The sequence below is a fragment of the Ptiloglossa arizonensis genome, chromosome 4, assembly GCF_051014685.1.
Source record: "Ptiloglossa arizonensis isolate GNS036 chromosome 4, iyPtiAriz1_principal, whole genome shotgun sequence".
NCBI classification, from domain to species: domain Eukaryota; kingdom Metazoa; phylum Arthropoda; class Insecta; order Hymenoptera; family Colletidae; genus Ptiloglossa; species Ptiloglossa arizonensis.
In genome coordinates, this window is record NC_135051.1 from 2,720,193 (window position 1) to 2,742,413 (window position 22,221).

General features: G+C 42.6%; 2 protein-coding genes across 5 annotated transcripts in view; both read left to right on the plus strand.

The window, feature by feature from the left end:
• Positions 1–20,665, plus strand: part of LOC143145321 (M-phase inducer phosphatase) — a 44,615-nt gene extending 23,950 nt beyond the window's left edge. For 2 of the 4 annotated variants that reach the window (XM_076308591.1, XM_076308592.1), the window contains exons 4-5: positions 17,365–17,548; positions 18,256–20,665. In XM_076308591.1, the coding sequence (XP_076164706.1) occupies positions 17,365–17,548; positions 18,256–19,797 (1,726 nt within the window). In that variant the 3' untranslated portion in view covers positions 19,798–20,665. Of the gene's footprint in view, positions 1–16,150; positions 16,416–16,810; positions 17,288–17,364; positions 17,549–18,255 lie in introns of those variants that run through there. The other 2 variants (XM_076308593.1, XM_076308594.1) reach the window with 2 other exon arrangements.
• LOC143145334 (uncharacterized) lies at positions 1,801–5,020 on the plus strand. Its single transcript, XM_076308635.1, has 2 exons — positions 1,801–2,231; positions 2,725–5,020. Exon 2 carries the CDS (start codon positions 2,833–2,835, stop codon positions 3,367–3,369), a length of 537 nt encoding a protein of 178 aa, XP_076164750.1. The 5' UTR covers positions 1,801–2,231; positions 2,725–2,832; the 3' UTR covers positions 3,370–5,020.
• Positions 20,666–22,221: the final 1,556 nt, after the last annotated feature.

Sequence of the window (22,221 nt, forward strand, 5' to 3'; positions counted from 1 at the left end):
TTTCTTCCCGGTTTCGCGATAAATCAATCTCGGTTGAAACGGTTGTTTCCGTTCGTCCGTTTTCCCGCGCGATTCTTACGACGCTCGCGCCACGTAAACGCGACCCGTCCGCTGTTCTCGCGTTCCCCGGCTCGTTACAACGTCAACTAATTCTTCTTCCTATTGTCGTCGTTGAACGTCTTTGTTGCGCAAGCGTAACGGTGTAGACGCACGCGAAACACGAAACGCGAAACGCGATGGAAAATGCTATCACAAAAACGTCGATTCGATGCGAAGATCTTGTGCTATTTCTGGCGCACCTTCTGTCGCGTTTCTGCGCGCCGACTGCATAGTACTTTTGAAATCGTCGATACGTAGACGTGCAGAAAAAGCGGAGAGTACCTTTCCAGGTAGGTCTTTCCGCGAAGAGTACGACTTGTGGTATAATACCGTGGGCTTGCGAGAAATGTGTACATATCGTTCGTCGTGAAATCGACGGAAGGAGCGAAAGCCGAGGACGGAATGCGGGAGATATTAAGGCGAGCATTAAGCTTCCGTGGTGTTCGACTAGCACGGTAACACGGGTGGATGCCCTTTGTCGGGATGCTGGAAAACCTCGGTGGCACGAAGGAGCTTCTTGTCCCGTCCTCGACAATAAGAGACGTCGTTGCTCGTGTCGTGCGGCGCGAGCAAAAGCTTCGCGTCGTGGCCGCGCTCTCCCGCAACTGATGAAAGAGAGAGGAGAGGTCGAGAAAGATCGAACGCCAGTTCGATACCCACACCGTCGTTATTGGTTGTAGGCGCAAGAGCCGTTGCGCTCGCGACGCGTTCACGACGGTGGCCGTGGTAACCGTAAAATTCAAACGCGAAGCCGTTAGAAATAAATACACCGGTCGGAATGTCATCACCGGGATACTCGGCTGCCGCAACGTTTTTCGCTTCTTCGATCACGTTTCTTTCGATATCGCGGTTTCGTTTCTGTCCGCTGCTTACTTCGATTTCGTTTCGATCTACGACTTCTGCGCCGGTGAGGTTAGCCCGTACCGAATCGATCGCGAACAAAGACGGATCGTAAATACGGGAAACGCGACCCGTACAGTGAAAGGATCGCGAGATCTGTTATAGAAAACGTCGTTGGAACATATTGTCGCGTTTTGAGTGAATTCGAATCAACACTGCGCACGATCCGCGTCGGCTGGCCGTCGCAGCAATCGTGCCTTTCTGTTTACAAACAAGAATGTCCTTCTTTCTTCTTCGCTCGCATGGTCGCGGCGCCGCTCTTTCTCCCGTGCGTTCCACGCGCCCTCTCTCGGTCTATCCTTTGCCGCCTACTCCGTCACCTCCCCCTCCCTCTCCCCTTACCCTCCCGATCCCCGCGGCCGTTCGTTCCCCTGCCCATCGTTCGTACCCTGGTCATGCACGTCTACTCGGTGCTCGTCCGTTGGTTGGTTAGTTCGTCGGATCTCTTTTTTCCCCGGGGTTGTGGCCGTGTCGGGGTCGTCGGTGCCGAAGCCGGGGCTGGGGCTGGGGCCCGTGTCCGGGGCCGGAGCCGGGACCGGGGCCGGGAGCGAAGTCGAGGCCGAGGCCGAGATCGAGAGAAGAGGCAGAGCGGCGTTCCATCGGTGGCAGGCCTCTCTCCTTCTCTCCCTCTCGCTCGCTCGCGCGCGCGCCACGGTGTCGCCTCTCCCCACTATGAAAGACCACGACCGACCGTTGAGATTTAAATTCCTCCTCGGGTGGACGGAGAGGAGACTCCCGGCCTGGGAACGGGCAACGTTCCCTCCGCGGGACGAGGAAAAAATGACCGGCGGCGCTTTGACCGTGTACGTTGCTCGATCATCGTTTTCCTTCTTCGTTTGTTGCGCGTAATTGGTACCGTTTCGCGGATCGGCAACGAAAGCGCGCCGAGTTCGGGATAGGAGAGATCGGTTCCCGGTCTCTTGTGAAAATCTCTCGAAATTTCGCTCGTTGAACCTGACCGTTGATTGAGAACTTCCTGCGTTGCTTTTATACGGGCTGATTGGATATCACGGAGTGGAAAATTTACGACCGCTTTCCATACCACGGAGCTGAGAAAAGTCTGCTCGAACGTCGCTCGATAAGCCCTTTTGTTTTCGAAGACGCGGCCTCTTTAAGTCACCATATGATTTCGTAACGCGTGTTAGAAGGTACCTCCATCGGAACACAATGCGACGTATCGTGGACTCTCGTGGGTGGTCGAATTATTGATCGAACGACGTGCATTGATTACGGTACGTGTTATTGATTGTTTAGAGATCGAACAAGATTTTTTATACAGTTTCATCTGCATTCTTTCCAATGTCGAAGGTTAACCTTGTCCATGTAATAAATAAAGGATTGACAATTCAGTCAGTCTTTACCAAGCTCTTTATTAGTATAACCTTCCGACCTTGGGTCATCTTCCGAAAATAAACACACAAGGCCTGTAGGAATTTATAAATTTAAGAGACAAAATAGAGGCAATAAACCAATCTCGAACTAATAGGGTGATTCGAAATTTATTACAGTGAAAAAAGTTCGAAGTGAATAATACGAACGTTAATTCTATTTAAGAATGTAAAACATTAGAGATGGACAATATCTAAACATACTAAATAATACTTTCGAGGTGTAAAATACACCTGTAATTTTCCCAACAGGGATTTTTTTGTCACCCTACACAGTCGCGCGAGAAACTAGTCGCGAATTGTAATCGATACGTTATCTCGCTACTCCATCGAACAGGTTACCCCGAACTCCGTGAGATCTTCGAGGGTGGTTCTTCTCGCATTTCTTCCCGTCGCGTTTCAAGCAAATCGTTTAACCGTGTCGGTCCCATGGGAGAACCGAATTATGAACAGCAACGACAATACTCGTGGAAGCGACTACTCCGGTTCTTTTTCAGCTACGTGTTTTATCGTGAGTTTGACCTCAACAATAACATCTACGGCCTGGGACACGGAACAAATAGCGATGCCAGACGAAAGGGGGGAAAGGAGGGGACGGTGGGAAAAGAGTTATGCGAGCAGCGCCGTCAGTGATCGCGGTTTATTCCTTTCGTGGCTCGATCCACGCATGCAAAACTGTTGTAGCTGTGTTGTCCGTCTTCGCGTGAAATTCATAGTTCGCGACTGCGGCGTGCAGGGCGAAGGAGTGGGGAGGCGCTGGATAGAGTGTGTTTCCCGTAAGGCAAACGAAGCCGCCTGCCCGATGCCTACGTATTCGACTTTGACGTGCATACGTAGCCAAGCGTTACACACACGCCCCCATATAACACTTTCGGTCCTCCCCCCCGAATGTGGGCACTGTGCTCCGTATTGTCTAACGCTCGGTCTTGCGATACACTATACGGGCGCAGCTGTTACATACAGTTTACTCGTACGTGAATAATTGATGGACACGAGATGAACTTTTCGTCTTGGTCGGGACACGGAGCCGGAGTCGTTTCGCGTATCTTGTGGGCGTTGCTTCGTGTACGATTCCCTTTAATCTCTCCAGGGAACCGACGCGTGTACATACCGCGCGCGTACGTTCGATTTTGTAAATTATCGCGAGCCGTATTCGTAACTCGACGCAGACAAATATTCACAATTAAACACCATGACGAGACAACTCGTTCGCGGGGCCAATCAATTTTTATTTATCACCCGCAAAATAATTCGTCCCTGAAATCGCACATTATAGCGCGTAACGATGCGTGCGCAACCTCCAAACCCGTGAAATCGCCAACACATTGGCGTTACGTCACCCCGCGTAACGTCACATAATGCCTTACGTTTTGATCTCTGTTTCCATCGGGTCGTTCGGAAAGTCATTTTGTTCTCCAAAACGGAGAATACGTAATTTAACAAAATTTTTATACGCTTTAAAAGAATTGTTTCATTTTCACCAAAAAAAAAAAAAAAAAAAAACGAAACGACTTTCCGAACAACCACAATATTTCCTACATCGCTGATGAATATTTCGAGCTTGCTTTTCGCGATATTTCGTATTTTATTACGATAGCTCGTTTCGATGGAAAATAAGATGCGCGAGATTCGAGGCGATTGCGTAGTTGCTTGACGTCACGTACCGGCGATAACAGCGTTCCCAAGCGATTTAAACACGACTGCGAACCGTTGCTCGCATTTCTGAGGGCGATGTACGTTCACGTGCGCTCACGTGACGTAGCAGTAACGTCTTCCACTCTTTACGATTACCGTTTTCTCGGCACTCGGCTTTCGGCAATCGTCGATGCCCTTACGATCGATTTGACCTCTATTGACAGTTTTCGTCCCGATATCTTTCCCCGGTTTGCACTTTTCCTCTGTCCTGCTCCCGCTCGACGCACCGGCGAGATACCCGATAACGCGAATAATGATAAACGAGAAAAAGAGAGGGCAGAACAGAGACGAAAAGATTTAACGATACAAGGGGAACGGTCGAGCGAGACGAGGAAAGAGAAAGGAAGATACCGTCACGATATTTCAGTTGCGGTCGAGCGCGATAAGACCTGACCGCGTCCCGGGGTCTGGCTGCTTTACAGCCACGGTTGCATTGCCGTTCCCAGAAACATGGTCGTTCGAACCGACCGTTTCGTCCGCGATTTCGTGCCACGGACGCCGGTAGTCCCGCGCAAACGCGCGAGCATGCGCGCGCACGTCGCAAACGTGCCCCGCTCAATTTTCCGGAAGACGATTAACGATTATTATGACGACTTCGTTATGTAAATAAAAAACTTGTACGCGCAATACAGGGTGTTTCGAAACGGTACGACTGAAAAATTAATTCTTCTAGGTGCGATTATAGTAATAAAGTTTACTATGAAAAATATCTATAATAAACTTTTTACTTTTCGATTCTTACACTCGATCGTTACCACTTTTATGTACAATACAGAGTATTTCGAAACGGTACGACTGAAAAATTAATTCTTCTAGGTGCGATAATAATAATAAAGTTTACTATGAAAAATATGTACAGTAAACTTTTTACTTTTTCTTATACTATTTTGATCGTTACCACTTCTATGTGCAATACAGAGTGTTTCGAAACGGTACGACTGAAAAATAAATTCTTGTAGGTGCAATAATAACAATAAAGTTTACTATAAAAAATATGTACAGTAAACTTTTTACTTTTCGATTCTTATACTCTTTCGATCGTTACCACGAAAATTTCAAGAATTTTTTTTACCGAAAAACAATTTTATTCCTTGATAACATCTTAGTATACGTTATTGTACACAAATTTTTCACTTTTTCATCTGCGCAAAAGCTTATTAGATGGTTCGGAAAATCATTTCGTTCTTTTGGGTGAAAATGAAGCACAATTTTTTTAGAGCGTGTAATCATTTTATTAAATTATATATTCTCCATTTTGGAGAACGAAATTGCTTTCCGAGCGACCCAATATAATAGAAAAATAACTCTTTTAATTTTTGATCACACATTACGTAGAAATTTAAGAGAAAAAAGAATTTACCTACCCCACGTTTTCGTTTCACTTTTCAACGTAAAATCGTTCGCTTATCGTTTCCTTTATTAAGGAACATTCTGTAGACAGATCGTTACGCATAAAAATCGTTTCATGGTACCAACCTCATAATCGGATACGTTCTGTCTGCCTACCTGGGTCGTTTCGATGAATCCGGGTCGTTTGTAATTATCCCGCTTGACACGTGGGGGGACAATAGAATCGCGAAACGAAAGAGACAATGGAAAACGACTGGCGAGTATTTGGAGTAATAATTGTGCCATATACCTGCAGTAATCGTCGCACAACAGCCGAACGATAATTACTCTCTTTGGACTAGTTGGCCGACGCGTTCCCTAATATCGGCAATAAAACGGTATTTGTCGAGTTGGCGGTCGTGAACGGTCAAAAGGCGACGCGAAACAACTTTTGAAGGATGACATTGATTCGTGGGTTCGGCAGAGTGTCGGAATTTGCGCTATTTAACAGGTGGGCGGCGCCTGATACCCAAAGGGACCACCCGGGGGCCCCGTGCCTTTTGTAAATTCGCACAAAAATCGGTAGGAATACCTTTTCCCATTGTGCAAACACGGGCGAGCGAGCGAGAGAGAAAGAGAGAGAGAGGGAGAGTACAGGCTAGGTCAAGGTAGACCGTGGCAAAGGACTCGAGAGTTTTTGCCTTTCGTCCAGCAAACATTGTTCAATACTGGCGGGGGAAATTGGAAATCCTGGCGATTGTTTCGTGTTAGAAGTCAGTTGTTCCTTTTACGAACCCAAACTTTCCCATTCGGGGCTTTGTTTCGACCGGCCAATCATTCAGAGAGCCAATCAAGGCTGCGATCCTTTTCTTCGTTAACGATTAACGTTAATATTCATTCTTATTCGTTGAAAGAGTGAATATATACACACATTGTGTGAAAGAAGGTGATTAAGCAAAGAAATAAAGGAAAAGAGTTTTGGTTGTTTTGAATTAACAAAAAACATCTGTAGATGTTTGAAAAGAAACAGTTGCACCAAGAAACAAATTTAGAGATAAAAGACGAATAACAGAAAAGAGATTATATCGAGGAAGAGAAGGTGATCGAGCAAAGAAATAAAGGAAAAGAGTTTTGGTTGTTTTTTGTTGTTTTGAATTAACAAAAAACATCTGTAGATGTTTGAACAGAAACAGTTGCGCCAGGGAACAAATTTAGAGATTTTGATGCGCGGCAACGAGTGTTGCACGTAACTCTAGGGTGTGGCACCCTACATGAGCAGCTAAAGTTACTGGTAAACCGTTCGCTAAAGAAATGCTTCGAACGAAAATGTTTCGCGACATTAAAAAGACCGTACGGTAGAATTCGTCTTGTTCCGGGAAAATTTTAGAATTTAAAAAAAATTTTTTTTAAATTGTCCCCAATCGTCTTAGGAATTTTAAAGAGCTTCGAATATTGAAAAAGGACATATTGTCGATATCGTTTAAATTAACCCTTTGCACTCGAGGCCTTTTTCGCTTGCGCGAACCAGCAACTCGATTTCGGCCAAATTAGGCAAACATTTTACAGGTACTTGAAAAACATCTATAAACAAACAAGCATATACAAATAATAAAATTTCAGCGCTGTTCGAGTTCACACTTCAAATCGGCCGATACGGCACCGCTCGAGTGCAAAGGGTTAAAGATACAGAGATCGCGTATACGTGACAGCGGCCGGCAACTGGTGCCAGACGACGTGTACGTTCGTCGAAACGGGCCACGCTCGACACACACGAGTGTCGATACGATCGTTGATCATTTTTCATATTCTTGGCATTTACTTGTCGCACGGTGGACGACTCCGCGTCGTGTCGCAGATGTGCGCACGTGCGAGCTGATCCGTAACAATGAGCAATCACGAACCGTTCGTATCGATCGCGCGCCCCAAACATCGTTTCGCGCCATTTTTCCCACCACTCTAACACGGGACCTTTCATTTCCGCCGATTCTTCCGCGTCGATCGTTATCATTGAAATGTTGCTTCGTTGGATACGTTTCCACGGTTTTAGAAGCTTTCCCTTATCATCGATCCGGATACAACAAACAGAATTACCTGACACTTAGCAGTCATTTTCTGCTAGGATATCGGACTCGAAAGAACCAGTCATTGTACTGAAATTGATCTATGAAGATATGTTCAAACAAAAAGAAATAAAGAAAAAAAGTTCTGAGATAGTAAATAATAATATACTTATTTTTAATATAGAATGAATTGATTGAGAGTGGAATCCTTGAAAAGTTCTACTCTCGAATAACATCTCGTCATCATAGAGATGGCACAAATAGATAATATTAATAAATTTATTAGTATTAATTTAGAAAGTTTTAAGTTGAAAAATAAAATTAATTTTATTAAATTATAAAATTAATCTAATAAAATAATTACTGGAATTCGAATCGTCGAGGTTGGATACGGAGGATCCTGGACTCAAATCTCTATTGTAAGGATACTTTTTCCAGGTATTTCTGCTGCTGGAGTTTGATAGATAGCGAGTTTGGTACCTGTATCTCCATTGATTCGAAGTATAATATAAATATCTACCTTACAGTAGTCATTGCTATCAGAGGATTCGATTCGAAATAACTAGACTTGTCATCATCAGTACGGAGAACCCTGGACTCAAATCTCCAGCAATCGTAAGGAACCTTTTTCCAGTTATTTCTACTGCTGGAGTTTAATAGATAGCAAGTTTGATACCTGTATCTCCATTGATTCGAAGATCATGAACTATAAATATCCACCTCCCAGTAGTTATTACTATCAGAGGATTCGATTCGAAATAAATAGACTTCTCATCATCAGTAGGGAAGACCCTAGATTTCCCTCTCCAAGCAATTGCAAGGTTTCACGTGTGATCTTTGCTGCTGGAGTTCGATAGATTGCGAGTTGGATGCTTACAACCTCATCGATTCAGAATAACAAAACCTTTCATCGCTACGACGCTAAGACTTTACAGCTCTACACTCTGGTCTCTAACAATTGCAAGGTTTCACATGTGATCTTTGCTGCTGGAGTTCAATAGATTGCGAGTTGGATGCTTACAACCTCATCGATTCAAAGATAATGAACAAAATTACCATTCCCTAGTAACTACCACTATCAACAGATTCGATTTGAAATAACAAGACCTCTCATCGCTACGAGAGACTTTACATCTCTACACTCTGGTCTCCATCAATTGCAAGGAAATTTCTTCGATCATTTTCACCACGAGTTGAGTACCCATAACCCAGACTAAAAATATTTACCCCTCAGTAGTCACTACCACCAGGAGGTTTGTCTCGGAATAGCTCTCATCGTTACGGAAGACCCTGGACTCTAGTTTCCACCAGTTGTAAGTTTCTCAGGTTATTCTCTCTATCGGAGTTCAACAAACTTGAAAACAAAACTGGGTGGTTTTCTCGAAACAAAAATTTCACGACGATCCATTCTTTTTTCGAATCACCCTCGTGGCTCTTCCACGCTACTCCCCCTCCCTCCCCGCCTTGCCGCGATCCTCCTCTTCCCAGGGTGATTATTTTTTCCGACTTCCCTTCGTTTCGTCGTCTATCCATTCCATCCAGAAGAGGGGAGTGCGTACGGTGGTCGTTGGGGCGAGGGGCGAGGGCAATTTTTATACTCCTCCTCGTCTTTCTTTCGATTCCTTCCTCGCGTATATATTGCGAATTTCTCCTCTACGGGTGCATCTGCGGCGGCTGCACCGTACAGGAAAGAATAACAAGAACCAGCAAGCTGTCTTCCACTACGCCCTTCGGGATCCCGAAGGAACAGATGATGATCCCGTTTAGGAAGCTGCAAAGCCGTCTTGCTCTCTACCAGACTTTACGGTTACGGGGTCATCATCGGCAGTGATTCTTCCCGCGTTTATCCATCATCGATCCCACGGGTCTACCCCTCCCGTTTTCACGCGTACCAATTAAACGATAACGCCGCTATTTATTTCTACATCGCGCTGCAGAACATGAATCGTGCGAACAATATATATATATATATATATACACATATATATATATATATATATATATATATATATATATATATATATATATGCGCTGCTCGATCATTGTACAGAGAACGGTTTTGCAAAGGAAAGGCGTGATCGGTTCCGAAGTTTGAGAACCCCCTGGCAGGTATTACGTAAATGTCTCCCCGGCGTTTCTTTCCTCCTGTTGCGTGAATAGGAGACACCATGCCACGCCGCGACGCGACGCGACGCGGCGCGACGCGGCGCGACGCCTATACGCGCGACTCGTACATACACACACGCATATACACGTACGAAAGGCGTACGCACCGTACGAGTATCATTCTAGAGCGAGGCTCGATACGCGCGATAGTGTGTGCAACACGCTCGGAGAGCAGTTACGTTACACGTACACGCGTGTGTATATGCACTTAGCGGTGCACCATCGGGGTGCCCATAGTTGGCACGTGCCAACCATCACAATGGATACGACCATCTGCACTCCTTCTTATAGAAAAATCAAAGTCGTAGGGACACACGGGCGCGTTCGGTCGATTTCGTGTCCCCTTCTGGTTCCGTTATATAGTTCGAGCCGCTCGTTTCTCGCAAGATGGTCCAGACGTCGAGCAGAAACGCTCGACGCGAGCGTTTCGATTAACATATTTCGTTGTTCGAGATCGAGGAACCATCCGCGATGATCTTTTGTAACGTTTCGGTTAATGAAAGAACCATTTGTTCGATCGTCTATTTGCACTTGGTATCGTTTTATAAATTCTAGGCTCTCGGTGTCGCTTCGGGAACTATTTCCAAGTAGCTGTTATCGCCTCCCGTTGCAACGTCTAGAGCGAGTTGAAAGGAACGATGACACCTTGCGAGTAGGCTCGAATTTTAAATATTCGGGTTGTACGGAAAGTCGTTTCGTTTTTTTTTTTTTTTTTTGGTGAGAGTGAAACACGATATTTTGTTTAGAGCGTGTGAACGTTTTATTAAATTATATGTTTCGAACTTTCCGAAATCTCGAACTTTTTCGAAAAGTCTTTCCGAACGAGTCAATACTTCTTCAAACGAAAGCAGACTCCAACCGAAACGAGATCGATTCGATGAGTACTACGGACAGCAATATTTACATGTTGCAAACTTAATTCCATCTGGAATTAAAGTTTGAGCGAGTAATTTCGGAACCTCTGTACGGGGCAAGTGCATCGTTTGCTCGGTGCTGAAGGCAGTACAGTGACGTTGTTTAAAATTTAGTAAGCTTATTTCGCCTAAATTTCAATGACCCATCTCTATCATTCTCTCACTACTCGCGCCGAGCGTAATCTGTTCCTTTAAACAGAGACAGCGAATAAATGTAACAATAGTAAGCTAAACAATGAGTATGAAGATTACAATTTTTACATGTTTCACTTTACCTTTATAATAATGATCGAAACGAATACCAGCATAACTTACTACTATTTTACTTCTACTCCATTATTTCCACTATCCAGGATATTTAAATTCCTCGAGAATAAACTTCGTCCAATCCACATTACGTTTGTACTCATTTTTATCGAGAGAATCTCACCAATCCATTATTACGTAAAATAAAATTAAAAAATGTTAATTTTTGAAAGTTTCAATCGTAGCGCGCGATTGTAATCCTCTCAAATTGAAATCGTGACCTAGTCTACGATTTCGACACAAATTTCGACACTGACCCACGATTTACTTCAATTGGAGCGATCATCATTTGAAGGAATATTGACTCGTTCGGAAAGACTTTTCGAAAAAGTTCGAAATTTCGTTCCCCAAAATGGAGAATATATAATTTAATCAAACGTTTATACACTCTAAAAAAAAATCATGTTTCATTCACACCAACAAAAAAAAAAAACGAAACGACTTTCCGAACAACCCAATATTTAACTTCAAGATCGAATCGATCTCGTTTCGGTTGGAGTCTGTTTTCGTTTGAAGAAATATTGTCTCGTTTGGAAAGACATCTCGGAAAAGTTGTTCCACGGTCGATGGACCAGTCGTTCGTCGCGAGCGTCCCGAGAGGTTGATTTTTAATCGCGAAACTCCGGACCGGTGGATCGACAGTCGTTTCAGAAGGTGGTGCAACGTGTTACGTCGCGGAAGGTGCGCGATCTGGCAGCTGCGAACGAGGGGTGGCCGGTACCCCCGGTGTATGTGGCAGAAAGCAGCTGAGCTACCCCCATGGTATCGCGTTGTGCGCGTTCGATGCCCTATAGCGAATAATCTTTGCAGTCACGACCGCTGGGAACGACCCGGTGGATCGGTTCGTTGTGTTCTTCGGTGCCCGTTGACCCCTACCACCAACCCCCAACCTCTCTGTCTATCAGTTGGTCTCCCCCGCGTCTCCTGCCACGTTCTCCTTGCTGGAAATTACAGTTACGAAGAATTCGCGGCATTTATCGAATCAGTTGGGTTTCCTTTGGTGTAACGACTCGGTATTCGACCTTTGGTGAATGGAATCACAATTTTGAACGATTCAAACGATGTGTAATAACAAAGAACTCGGAATTGAAGATGGTAGTAAAGAGTAACAGATAAGAGTTCTGTAACGTTCTTCGTGGAACATTATCGAGTCAGTTGGGTTTCGTTTGGCGCAACGACTCGGTATTCAACCTTTGGTGAATGGAATCACAATTTTGAACGATTTTTTATTAAAAAGAACCCAGGATTCAAGATGATAGTGAAGAGTAACAAATAAGATGTAATAGAGTATTGTAACTGAAAAAAATTAGCGAACTGAGATTGGAGATTCGATTGAGGGGATTTTAAATTAACCATAAAAAGTTCTGTAACGTTCTTCATGGAACGTTGTACGACGGTTTACAGTTGCTTTTGTTATCGATTGATAAAGTACGAACCACGTTTCTAATCTGCGGTCGTAAATCTCTAATCGCTCGACAAACGGTTAATACAGCTTTTATTACGTTTCTTGCAGATATTTCTTATTACATTCTGAATTTAAACGCGATTAAAATGCAATGTCGTGATTAATCGTCAATTAATTAACCGTGTTCGACAATTGCCTCCGTTTTGATTGTTTGCGTTACTCGTGGCTCGTTAATCGTAATTGTTAATTGACTCGATTAAACGGTAATAATAATAATCGTTGATCGTCTATCGGGTTATATTCCGTTCGATGTCGTTCAGGAACGATCGTGTCTGTAAACCGACGCGAATCGATGAGTACGTTGAACGCCAAATCGTGCGGTCATCCCAACCGACACGCTCTCGAAGCCGAGCATACAAACGCTCTTTCCTTTTCCGGTTTCTTCTTTCCTCTTTCTTCGTTGGTTTACCACGGATCATGCATATGAACGTTCCGTCAAGGTTTCCAAGGCGATCGGGCACGTCGATGCACCTCGTACCGATTTAACCCTTTCAGAGTGCATCGAAAGCGAGGGAGATTTTCCAGCGGAATGTTTTCCGCTCTTTATGTTGAAAAATAGCCGTTATTATAAAAAATGAACTGAAATTTATTTATTCACTTATTTATTCATTTATATATTCAATTATTTATTCATTTATCTATTCATTTATTTATTCATTTATTTATTCATTTACCTATTCATTTATTTATACATTTATCTATTCATGTATTTATTCATTTATATATTCATTTATATATTCATTTATATATTCATTTATATATTCATTTATTTATTCATTTATTGTGTTAATAACATGATAATGAATACTATTTTCAAACCAGATAATGATAACTACAATAATTGAATGTATCGAGTAAATATTTATTTTAATCGTCATCGATCGATCGAATACATAATATTCGACGAAATGAATTTTTGATTAATCGAAACCAAGACTTGTATCGATTTCCTCTAACCCTGATACGTTCTTTCGATTCTTCTTTGACTATAGAAGCAAAACTCAGTGTTCTTGGATTTTCTGACTCCTTCGATTGTACAATAAAGTTAAAAAGACCTATAAATTGGAGACATTTTTCATACACAAACTCTGATCAACTGCATAATCGAAAAGGAACGCATCAGGTTTGAAAAATCTAAGAAAATTTTCTTCTATCCATGTATAATTTGATTTACGATTTATTTTCTAAAATGTTACGAGTCTGCCCTAATGAAATACCGATATCGCAAACAATTGACACCAAAAGTAATATATTGCTCGTAACAAACATTACCTATTTCATTGATTCAGAAAGTATTACTCGGATTGCCACGAGCATCTCCCAGCACTTGTGTTAAACTGTTAAACGGTTGACCCCGAATGCGTTTAATTGATCGCGCGTATTTCTGATATTCCGTCGACAAAAACGGGAAGACGACGAATAAATAACGACGAGAACAGTGCACGTATCAACGTTACATCGGACACACAAGCACGTTGGTAACTCGTTCCTCGTCTTGCATCGACGAGTTCCTCCGCCATAGTGTTCGAAAGCACAGCGTGATTACGCTCGAATTGAGCAAACGGGCGCCGTTATCGTCAGCGATACGAAAGATGTTCCGAGCACGTGAAATTGATTCAGAGAGCCGTTGGTTTCTCACAATTCCTCCTCCTTGTTACAACGAATTAATTCACAGCCGGTATCTGTTACCAACTTCCTACCACATACTTCGTACGATTGTTACGTTATAGCTGACGAATGTGTATAGAAGCAAAATAAAATACGACTTGTTACGTTATAGCTGACGAATAGAAGCAAAATAAAATACAACGACTTGTTACGTTGTAGCTGACGAATAGAAGTAAAATAAAATACAACGACTTGTTATGTTATAGCTGACGAATAGAAGCAAAATAAAATACAACGACTTGTTATAGCTGACGAATGTGTATAGAAGTATAAATAAAATATAACGACTTGTTATTATATACGTTGAAGCTGACGAATGTGTATAGAAGCAAAATAAAATACGACTTGTTACGTTGTAGCTGACGAATGTATATAGAAGCAAAATAAAATACAACGACTTGTTACGTTGTAGCGGACGAATGTGTGGAAAAGCAAAATAAAAATGAGTATTTAAAAGCCTCCACAGCTCTGTCAACACGTTTCGCTCCTCCAAACACAGCTGAATTAAAGTTCGATCTCGTAAGTGTTGCACGGTCAGGTATTTCTCAAATCGAGTAAACCGCAAAGTTTCACAGCTCGAAAAGAATCGGTTAAAAATACCGAAGAATTCTTTCTAATCTCGATTGACTTCCATAACGTCGAAAAATTTGAGAAAATATCGAGCGCGCGAGAGAAAAAGTCTCGTTCGTTCGTGATTGTTAAATAATTTACAACGCATCGTCGTTCGTATTTGTTAACGTACAAAGCTCGAAGGAAAATTGTCAATTTAGTTGGTGGTTGTTCGTAACCAATGGTGGGACCGTAATTTGGTACGCTCGGTGTAAACATGGCCGAATGTGAAAGCACAGCGCGCTGTTATCGTCCGGTTCGTGTATCGAAAACGCGTACTGGCTAAGTCAATAGCAGCGAGCCTCGCTCGCAACGCACTTGTGCGTTCGAGTCTTTGCGAGCGGGTAAGGGTACCTGCCGTGTGAAAATCTCCAAAGAATGCGAGGGTGGTATCAAAGATCAGGTGAAGCATTGTGATCGGTAGAATGAAAAAAACGGACGTACCTGCCGACTGAGCTGCATCTTTCGAAGCAGTCGGTGCATCAACGGGATGAGGAACGTGAGAGGGAGCGAAAGAGATGAGAACAGGCCCTTTCAGTGCGAGGAACTCCTATGGTCGGCAACCTTTTCCGCTCTGGTATCGAAAGTGAGGAGCTGTGTAGTCAGTGAATGACCGCGCGTGTATGCGAAAGAGGCGGACAGCAACAGAGAGGGATGGAGGAGTAGGGTGGAGGGATCGTACGCTCGAATATTTTTCCGGCATGCTTGTTTACTCGTGTTTGTTTGTCAGAGCAATAATAATATTTCTTAGGTAACTCGTGTTGGTAACATGGCCGTATAATTGTATATAAAAAAGATTCGAATATTCGATCGACTGTTTTAACAATATCGTAACCATGTACACTTACATCTGGTTTATTTGCATGTAAAAATTACGAATTATGCTTTAAAGAAGGCTCGTAACAAGCTTTCGGGACGAATTACATTTCTTTTGGAATTTCGAGTAATAACGTATTCGTCGAGTTAGGAAAATCAAGGATGGTTGTAATTCTTGGATAGGTGGATAAGTATCGCAGAAATACACATTTCCTGCAATAGGAAATGTTGCAATTGTTCGAACGAATCTATCGATTTCTCTGACGTCGCGAAACGCGGCGTCGACAATCGTTGGAGGCGAGGTTCTCGAACTCCGGCGTGCATCGGGTACGTAGATTGATTTATTTAACATCTTTATTGCGCGAGTGTAAAGGTGAGGATACATGAATACAAAACAAGCAACTTGTCAGCGAGTAAAAGGCTAGGTGCAGCTAAAACGCTGTCATTAATACCTAACCTCCAAGACACGTTGTGCACTTTATATGCACCTAGCGGGCATGTAAACGTACGAATCGGCAAACGAACGAACAAACGAGACGGACGTAACGAAAGACGGCGGCAGAGGGGCTGAAAAGGGCCCCCCATAGCGGTCGCCCTAAAGAGAGGATTCCGCGTTCCGTTCTCCCTACCCGCCTTGAGAAGATTTAGGCGGGCCCTTTCTCAGTCCCTGATTGGTCGGCCCTTCTCCCCACCTAGCGCGATTACCTTGTATAAAGACAGACCTTCCCGCCAGATCGAGCAGTTAGTACGAGTTTCGCAGGCGGGAAGTACGCTGACCTCGTTCGGTGCTCAGTCAGACGCGTGGCAACTATCGTCCGATCGAGATCGTTGCGATCGGGATCGTGTTGCGCGCGATAACGAAAGAAATATCATTGTCGTCTACACCGCGAAACGAACCCGCGGTCCGTTCATTCGTCCGACGACTTCGTTGCGTACACAATCTCGCTAACATGTTTTGGGAAGGTGTCACGGAATCATGCGAAGTGTGCCAATGTACAAGGTATTATCGCAGAGCGAATTTCCCAGTTTTCGTTTAAGATACCAATGACCGATCCGTTTCCCCATGGACTTTACGTGTTGTGTGATTCAGTGAAATTTGACTCGCGCGACCGAAAGAAATCGTTCCCTACCGCGTGATAACAATCGAAAGGGGAACATGTGGTGTCGTAGCGGTGAATCGAGTACCGAAAGCTCGTCTAACGTTCAACGTCCGGTCGATATTAGAGTAATTCCCGCCTTTTCATCGGTATCATCGTTAGATCTCGTGTTTTGGTGATTTCTACGTCCTGTGATTGAAAAAAGTTTCATGCTCGGGTAAATTTGAATCCCACGAGAACGGCAGGGACAGACGATTAATCGTTTCGTTTCGTCGTATACGTTTCAAAGAAGCTCGGATATTCTGCCAATTCCGCGTGACTATTGGCGCGCTCGTATCGGTTGTTCGTGTGCACGCAGTGTGGCGCTTCGAGTCGGTAGTTATACACATGGTCGCTTGCCAGATAGAATAACAACGTGTTTGCACCGCATGTCGTTTTGAAGCACAATGTGCGCGCCGAAACCATTTTACGCCCGTAGACGTTAATTGAGATCGATTCGAGTCTTGGAGAAATTCGCAACGGAAGTGGTTGTTTTGCTCGCGAGAATGACACATAAATATTTATTTGTCAATGTAACAACAACAGCCAAATAATCGGTGTTGCCCGGGGCTGGAAAAAGTCGCGATAACGTAGTCTGAGATTAGTACTTCTTTTCCGGAATGAAATGCGTAAGACGCACTTTTGTTTGTTCGTGAAAGATTTCTGCTTCGAATTGCAATTCGCGATAAGAAATATTTCGCGCCTGTGTGCACATTGACCGCGAAAATTCATCGAGGTTAGGTGGATCATTGCAAGTGCATGCGTAGCCGTATCCTATGTTTGATTGTGTATTTATTCTTGTCTATTTTACAGGCTCTTTAAAAATGCTTTCAAATTCAAGAACACACCTGAGAACACGGTAAAATCCAGACCGAAGACGCGCCGACTTCTCGGCATGGCGTCTCGACACTTTTCTAGTCCGGAACCAGTATCGCCATCTGTTGACAAAGAAAACAGTAATGCCACCTGCAGTCTACGCAGTACCAGCCCGCAAAAGGTACACATGTACATGACATATATAGATACTCGTACTTCGATTTCCTTTGCTTCGCGCGTTCTCCCTCTTCAAAACTTAATGCTTTTCCGCTTAAACTTGATAAGTTTATTTCGTATAATATTCTTTTGTAGTCGCGAAGAAGGAAACCGGTGGTACACCTGTTTTTCACTTCTTTCATATGCACGTTTGTTTCCGACGTTCATGAGACGATCGAAGATAACGAACCGAGCAACGAAACAACATTTTCGCTCAATTTGAATCTTCTGATCGATCTGAACTCGGAACAGCACCGGATGTCCTAGTGTTTCCGCCATTCGGATACATTCTTAAATTGTATAAATTGTATGCTTTATACTTAAGCTTTTACATATATATTCTTTTTATTTTTTCGAACTGTCTATTGTATTGAATTCTTATTGCTTTTGAGATTAAATCAATAACTAAGTCGTTTGATACAGTCTTTTTTCTTTTCTTTTTTTTTTAATCAGTTTTTTATTTAATTTTGTATACAATTCTTGTACAACGAAGATATTATTATATAATTATTACTAGCATAATATTATTATACAATTGTCATTATAATTATTGTAATAATTTACAAATATTATAATAATTACGAACAAAGTGCGTCTATTTTGTCAATCGAAACGAACGATAAAAATTCATTAGTAACAAATTTTAGCAACGTTCTAATTTTTTTATTGCAGATTGTTGGTGGAAAGAAGTGTCGTTATCCACTGGAAGACTGCGACCCAAACAGTCAGGATAGTGGATACGAAGCGAGCTTTCCGGATAAGGAAGACAAACCGCAGGATGGATTCCGATTCGTGGAGCCTTTGGCCGTTGCCCCACGACGGATGTCGATCGAATCACGCAGTCCGATGAATTCACCGGTCCGATCGTCACCTCAACGACTGCGTGTCGCGCGACCTTCTCTATTTCGTAGCCTCTCTTCCGGCTACGAAAGCATGGATGACGGTTTCAACGATCTGATCGACATGGAGGCGTTTGACGACACGGCACAACTACCGAACGGTATCTCGACTCTTCTATGCGGCGATATCGTCGGCAATGTCACACTTCCCGACGCGTCGAGCCATAAAATCGACTCGAGCAGTCCAAGCACACCGGAATTCCCTCGTACTAATCGCACTGGTAACTTCCGACGATCGCTATCCTTACAGAACGAAAGACCGGAAACGCGCAAATCCTCGTCGCTCTCGAAAGTACGTTCCTGTCTGTTTCGTTCTCCGAACTCGAACTTGTCGACGGTGAATCCGGGTTTCGAAGATAGTCCGCTAGAGACATCGATGCTCACGAGCCGTCGTCGGCGAACTGGCTACGGTGACGAAAATATGACTAGCATCGCCTTCGATTCACCGTTGTCCGTCAGAACGTTTAAACGACCGGATCCACCAATTGACGAAAGTCCGAAACTAGTCAAGAGGTCGCGAAGATCAAGTATTAGCTTCCTCGACGTGATCAGAGAGTGCAGCACCACCGATACACCAGCATTGACTCCAAGGTTCGCATCTGTACCGTTGCAGCGGAGCCTGTCCGAAACAGCAGCCACGATAACAAAGACAAAGACGGAAACGCACGCACTCATTAAATCGGCTATTCATCGCAGCACCACCGACACTGATTTAACGGGTGATTTCAGTAAACCATGTGTTTTACCGTTGGCTACCGGTCAACACGAAGACCTGAAATCAATTTCCACGGACACGTTGGCTGCTCTTATACGTGGAGAGTTCACCGATCGAGTCGGGTCGTTTCAAATCGTCGACTGTCGTTATCCTTATGAGTTCGATGCCGGTCACATTCAAGGCGCCCAGAATCTTTACAGCAAGGACCTAATCGAGCAAATTCTATTGGATCCCTTGACAAGCACCCCCGAGATCCAACCGGATGCGAACAAGAGGAACGTCTTGGTGTTCCATTGTGAATTTTCATGGGAGCGTGGACCTAACCTCTCACGGTTCTTGCGAAACTTGGATCGTCAACGAAACAAAGAACATTATCCTGCTTTGCATTACCCGGAGGTGTATCTGTTGCACGGCGGATATGAGCAATTTTACAGAGAACAGAAAGCATTGTGTACGCCACAGGGTTATCGATCAATGAGACATCCCGATCACGAAGCGGATCTCAGACAGTTTCGAAGCAAAAGCAAAAGCTGGCAAGGCGAAAAATCGAGAATCACCGGTAACGTGACGCGAACCAACTTAAAGCGTTTAGGATTTTGATTGTAACTTTTTAAAAACTTTTTTTTATTTCTTGTCTGCACTTTTCTGTTTCAATGTGGTTGACGACCGAAGTGCAACGAAATGCACGTCGCTTGGTCAATAAATCGCATAAAAGTGCAAATCGCGAGTGGACGACAGTTGGGAGCTGCTGTTCCGCTCTGTTGTACCTGTGCTACACGTGGCACTTATGCGATCGTTCCTGTAGCTTTATTTTGTAAATAGCTTGTTTGGCACTAGTACGCTTACTCTCTTAGTGAATTCTAGTACAAGAAAACGAAAAGCGCTTATTTTCGTCGACGAATGACGCGAACAGACGGTGTAGGTACAAAATGACATCGAGGTCGGTGTAAATGAATTTACTTGTAACCACGTTGCATTATCCGTACGTAACGAATGTAATGGCGGTGGAAGTATGAAAGTGGGTCGAACAGGAATAAAATCGCGAAAGAACGAGGCATAATCTGTACTACTAGTATTCCACTCGGGCGGGCTTCCCATTCTTACATATTGAACACCGAATTCCTTACAGATTTTCGCGATTTTATCCGTTTACGCGCTCAGCTTCTCATACGCGAAACTTATCGCGCGAAATTTCACTATTTGCAGTGTCATCGCCATTTCGAGGCACTGCATCGCCAAAGTTTATTTGTACACATCTGTAGAAAAAATATTTTTTGGACAGTGTATATGAAGTAGAACACGGAGAAATCATTTATAAAGAGAGAATTAAAATTATTCTAAATGTGCAAATTTCATTTTGTATGTGTATGTATGTTATGTATAGATGGATGTGTGAATATATTGATGAGTGAGTAGAGTATGTATGTATACATATATGTATTATAAAATTGATTATACGTTATATATGTCTTTAGTCTACAATACACCTTTTCGTACAGTTGAAATAATCTCACTTTTCTCGTCACTTTATTTTAGATATTGCCTATTCCTTATTGAGAAATTCTTTTTTCTGATATGCACATGTGCATCGAAAGGTAATCATTTCTTTAGGAAGTAGTAGTACTGCATTAAGAAGTGTATATACGATGCTCCTAAGTAAGCAAGAGACGAGTTTTTTTAATAGTAGAGAATAAATTTTGCCTCAAAAGTTGAACTTACAAAAGCTTTTACGTATAAGAGTTAAAGGATAAAAATTTCTCTTAAATAATGAGAAAAATGATGATTTTCCTACGCGTATGTGTACGGGTATAGTTTACGCATAAAATATTATTTTTGGATTCCTAATCCTGTACAGAAGCAAAAAGTAAAAAATAATTTAATTGTTCAAAATTTAAATAATTCGAAAACGTTGAGTGGCGCCATCTACAGCAAATCATCCAAGTTTGTCGAGAAATAGTTCCCCCGTCAAGACGACGTTGGTACTGTTAGACCGTGTATTAGACTGTAGCTGTCAAAATATAATACTTTTATTAAAAAATGGAGATAAGTAATGCTTTCAGAGATAAACATAGTATGCCTGTTAGAATGTAATGGTTAAATAAAATGTATATGTAAAATTTTATTGGGAAAAGATGTGCTTAAAACGTTTATTACAATGTGAATGATATAATGTAATAGTTTCCTAAATAATACATCGAAATGTGTATGTAGGACACTTTTATGAAATTAGGGGCGAGATGTAATTTTTTCTTAATAAATAGTAGTATATATTGACTTAATAGTTGCACTTCCAATGCCTGTTAGAATGTAACTGTCAGAATGTAATTTTTCCTTGAAAAATAGAAAAAAATAATGTGCCAAAATGCAAACGCAGAATTCCTGTTAAAAAGTAAGTGCAAAATATACTCTATACGTAAAGCCTTGTGTCAAGAGTTCATCATAGAACTTTCGTTACAATGGAAAGACCGGAAAATAATCGTTTCTTAAGTAGTAATTGCATTAAGAAGTGCGTATGGGATGCTCCCAAGGAAGTAAGGGACGAATTGTAATTTTTTTAATAATTGTGAATAAATTTTCCCTCAATAGTTGAGCTTACAGAACCTTTTAGATATCAGGGTTAAAGGTTAGAAATTTCTTTTAAATAATGAGGAACATGATTGTAGAGGTATAGTTTACGCATAAAATATTATTTCTGGATTCTTAATCAAGTGCAGAAGTAAAAATTCGAAAATTATTTATTTTGTTCAAAATTTAAATAATCCGAAAGCGTTGAGTGGCGCCATCTACGGTCAAACGTCCAAGTTTGTCGAGAAATAGTTCCCCTATCGAGACGCTAGATGGCGACGTAGGTACTGTTAGACCGCAGTTTAAACTGTAGCTGTCAAAATATAATAATTTTATTAAAAGGTGGAGATAAGTAATGCGTTTGGAGATAAACATAGAGTGCTTGTTAGAATGTAAGGGTCAAATAAAATATATATGCAAAATTTTATTGGCAAAAGATGTGTTTAAAACGTTTATTAC

Coding starts and splice junctions, on each gene's coding strand:
- LOC143145334 (XM_076308635.1), top strand. CDS start 2,833: ATGAACAGCAACGACAATACTCGTGGAAGCGACTACTCCGGTTCTTTT.